This window comes from Passer montanus, unplaced genomic scaffold, assembly GCF_014805655.1.
Source record: "Passer montanus isolate IOZ18808 unplaced genomic scaffold, ASM1480565v1 scaffold18, whole genome shotgun sequence".
In the NCBI taxonomy this organism is placed as follows: Eukaryota; Metazoa; Chordata; class Aves; order Passeriformes; family Passeridae; genus Passer; species Passer montanus.
In genome coordinates this window covers 3036492-3039511 of record NW_024365381.1, presented here as the reverse complement: position 1 = coordinate 3039511, position 3020 = coordinate 3036492, and the positions used below count along the sequence as shown (strand labels likewise).

At 53.1% G+C, this 3020-nt stretch overlaps 1 protein-coding gene across 2 annotated transcripts in view; it reads right to left on the bottom strand.

The window, feature by feature from the left end:
* NOVA1 (NOVA alternative splicing regulator 1) overlaps positions 1 to 513 on the bottom strand; it is a 145629-nt gene extending 145116 nt beyond the window's left edge. For both annotated transcript variants that reach the window (XM_039704718.1, XM_039704719.1), the window contains exon 1: positions 45 to 513. In XM_039704718.1, coding sequence (XP_039560652.1) covers positions 45 to 180 — 136 coding nt within the window. In that variant the 5' untranslated portion in view covers positions 181 to 513. The remainder of the gene's footprint in view (positions 1 to 44) is intronic.
* Between the last annotated feature and the right edge of the window lie 2507 nt (positions 514 to 3020).

The window sequence follows — 3020 nt, the reverse complement described above, 5'->3', positions numbered from 1 at the left end:
CGGGGGGGTGGGGGTGGGAGGGAGGTGACAGAGGATATACCCACCGCCCGTGTTGGTCCTCTTGGTGCTGCCGGCTTCAGGGGGGGCTTCAAGCGGTCTTTTCCGGGAGTCCGGCGGGTCCAGGTCTATGGGAACCCCGGTGTGGGTCCCGTTCTGCTGGATGGGAGCTGCCGCCATCATGTTTGCTGCTGCTCGGAGGAGAATTGTCTCTTCCCTTCTCTGGTGGGGGGGCAGGGAGGGAAGGGGGGAGGAGGAGGAGGAGGAGAAGGAAGGGGGTGGAGGAGGAGGAGGAGGGGAGGGGGCTTGTCCCGTTCTCTTGTCCTTTTCGAAAATGTAGAGCTAAGATCGGGATTGTCGAGGATGCTGCGCGCCTTGTTTATCTGGCACCCGGGGGGAGGGAAGGGAAAGGAGGGAGGGAAGCGGGCAGGACTGGACTGGAGGAGCAGCTGCAGTGCAGTGTCAGGAGATGAGGAGAAGGGAGACAGGGGAACGAGGGGGGCGAGAGAGGGAAAAGAAAGGGGGAGAGGAAAGGAGGGGAAAGAATGAAAAGAGTGAGACAGGAGGAGGAGAGGACAGAGTGAGTGGGAGAGGAGAGGAGGGGAGAGAGTGAGTGGGAGAGGAGGGGAGAGAGAACGAGTGAGACAGAATCGGTGGGAAGGGAGGGAGGGAAGAAGGGAGGGGGAGAAGGAGGGAGCGAGCGGTGTAAATGGTGGGCGAGGGAGAGAGTGGGAGATGATTCACGCTGTTTCTGAGCCCCCTTCCGCCCCTGCCCGCCCTAGTGCCGCGCCTGACGCTGCGGCTCAGCTGCCCGCCGCTCCCGGGCTCCCGTGCCCTCCCTCGCTGTCGGGCTCATGTGCACGGGGGTGGAGAGGGGGATCGCTGCCGGGGTGGCGCGGCGCTGCTCGGCTCTAGCCCCGGCACCGCGGGCGCCTGGCTGGGGGCTGGGGCCGCCACCCTCAGCTGCGCCGCAGAAACCCTAAAGGCAGGATAGGTTAGCACCATGGGAGGGGGCACAAGGACGGGGGTGTACGAGGGCAGGCAGGGGGGGGTTTCCATCGGAGACAGGCGGGAGATGAGGCCAATCGGAACAAAAGAGAGAGAGGCTGGGATTGAAGCGTCTCGCCAATGCCGGCCGCCGCTGGCAGGGCCGTTGAGGGGAGGCGGGGGCGGTTTAACCTCTGCGGCGGGGGCGGCGGCGGCGCGGGCGTGCGCGGGGGCCGGCTGCCGCCGCGGGAGGGTCCCCGCCGTGATGCGGCGTCACCTGGGTTACGCGCTGCGCCTCGCAGGCCCGCAGCTGCGTGGGAGGAGGGCTGAGATCGCCCGAGGAGGCGGTGGGATAGCGGGGACATGTCCTCGTCGAGGCTGGCCGCACCAGTCGCGCGGCCGCGGCCCTTCCTCTGTCCCCGCTCGGTGCCCGCCGCGCACGGCGGGCGGGGGACAGCGCTGCCGCTCCGCGCTGGAGCCGTGGACGCGCCGGGCTGCATCGCGCAGGCTTGTAAAGAAATTAATAAAGATATTGTTGTTACGCTGTGACAGCCGGTCTAGCCGGAGCTGTGCGACACAAAGCCGCGTTGCTTACCTAAATATTCTGTAGAAAATTTAAAGGTATTTCACTGCGGCGAAGGTTATTTCTGCTTACAGGTCTCAAATTATTCAGGTGGAATATTAAAACGTTGTAAGATTCGGGGGGATGGGGAGGCAGTGCTCGGGGAATTGTCTGTGCACAAGGAAAGCGTTTTTACTATTTGACTCTGAAATTTATTGACTCTTTTCCTTTGAAAAAAGTCTCAACCTGCTGTGCCTGTGACGGTAGTGGTCAGTACCGGAGCATCAATTCCGTACAAAATTTAGGGACGTGTGTTTATTGCGTTACACCACGCTCTGTGCTAAATTCGTATTGATGTGTGTGTGTGCGCGGCATGGCTGCTGACTCGATTCCTCCTAATACACGAGCTTAAAACCTGGCTGTTAGTGGATGAAATCCAATTTCCATTCTAAGCTCCCTGGGAGACAGCCTTAGTTTTAGTAAATCACTTACCATTAATACTGCCCCAAACAATTTTTAATACTTAAAATACACACATCATATATAATATATAACACATCACCTCTGCTTATAAATTACAGGTCAAATCGGTAATGCATTATAGGATATTAAACCATGCACGTGCTAACATCTAAACAGGCTCCTGACCAAATGCATTCACAAATTAAGATCTCAATCCAGCGCTACATAAGAAACTTCCAATGACTTCTTTGGGAATTGTTTCCCAGGAATGTGATATCTATCCTCCTTGCCAGCAGATGAAATAGATGCAGCAGATTCAGTAAAAATCTGATAGCATAAATGGTCAGAAAAATGATTGTATAAAAATGGAACTTTCTTACTCATCATATACCCCTTGTATCTAAGATACTCTGACTCATAATTGCTTAGTTTACTGACTGAAATAAAATTCTAGGCTTCTGTTACCTTGGCAGTTGCTGACACAATGATGGTACAGCAAACTGGGGACTGGTTGTAGCTCTTCCATTTTCTTTACTAAGTTACAGCCAAAGAATTTTATTAGTATTTGAGCCAGAAAGAGCACGGCATGACTTGTAAATCTCAGGTCCAGTTTGTAGGGTCATCAGTCCTAAGAGGCCTCTTTTTATTTGTAAACCAAGCAAATGTCTTGCAGAAACTTTTGAAGACAAAAATAAAAACCACGATGTTCGAATCAAGCCATCTTGAGTCAATTTCCGCAGTGGAACTGGATAAATTATAACACTGCTCTCTTTATCTCACTGACTATGTCCCATTCATCTGTAGCAACATTGAAACAAACAATTCTCTGGTTTTTAGACCACATCTGTTTTACTGTGCCCCCTGCACCAATTTTAATTATGTGACAGATCTGATTGGATTCAGCACCTGCAAGTCCTCCCTTTGGGATCTCCAATTAGCTTATAAAGCATTTACTTGATTGCATTCTTGAAACAAAAGTATTGTTTCATCCTAACAACAGAAATATTAAAGT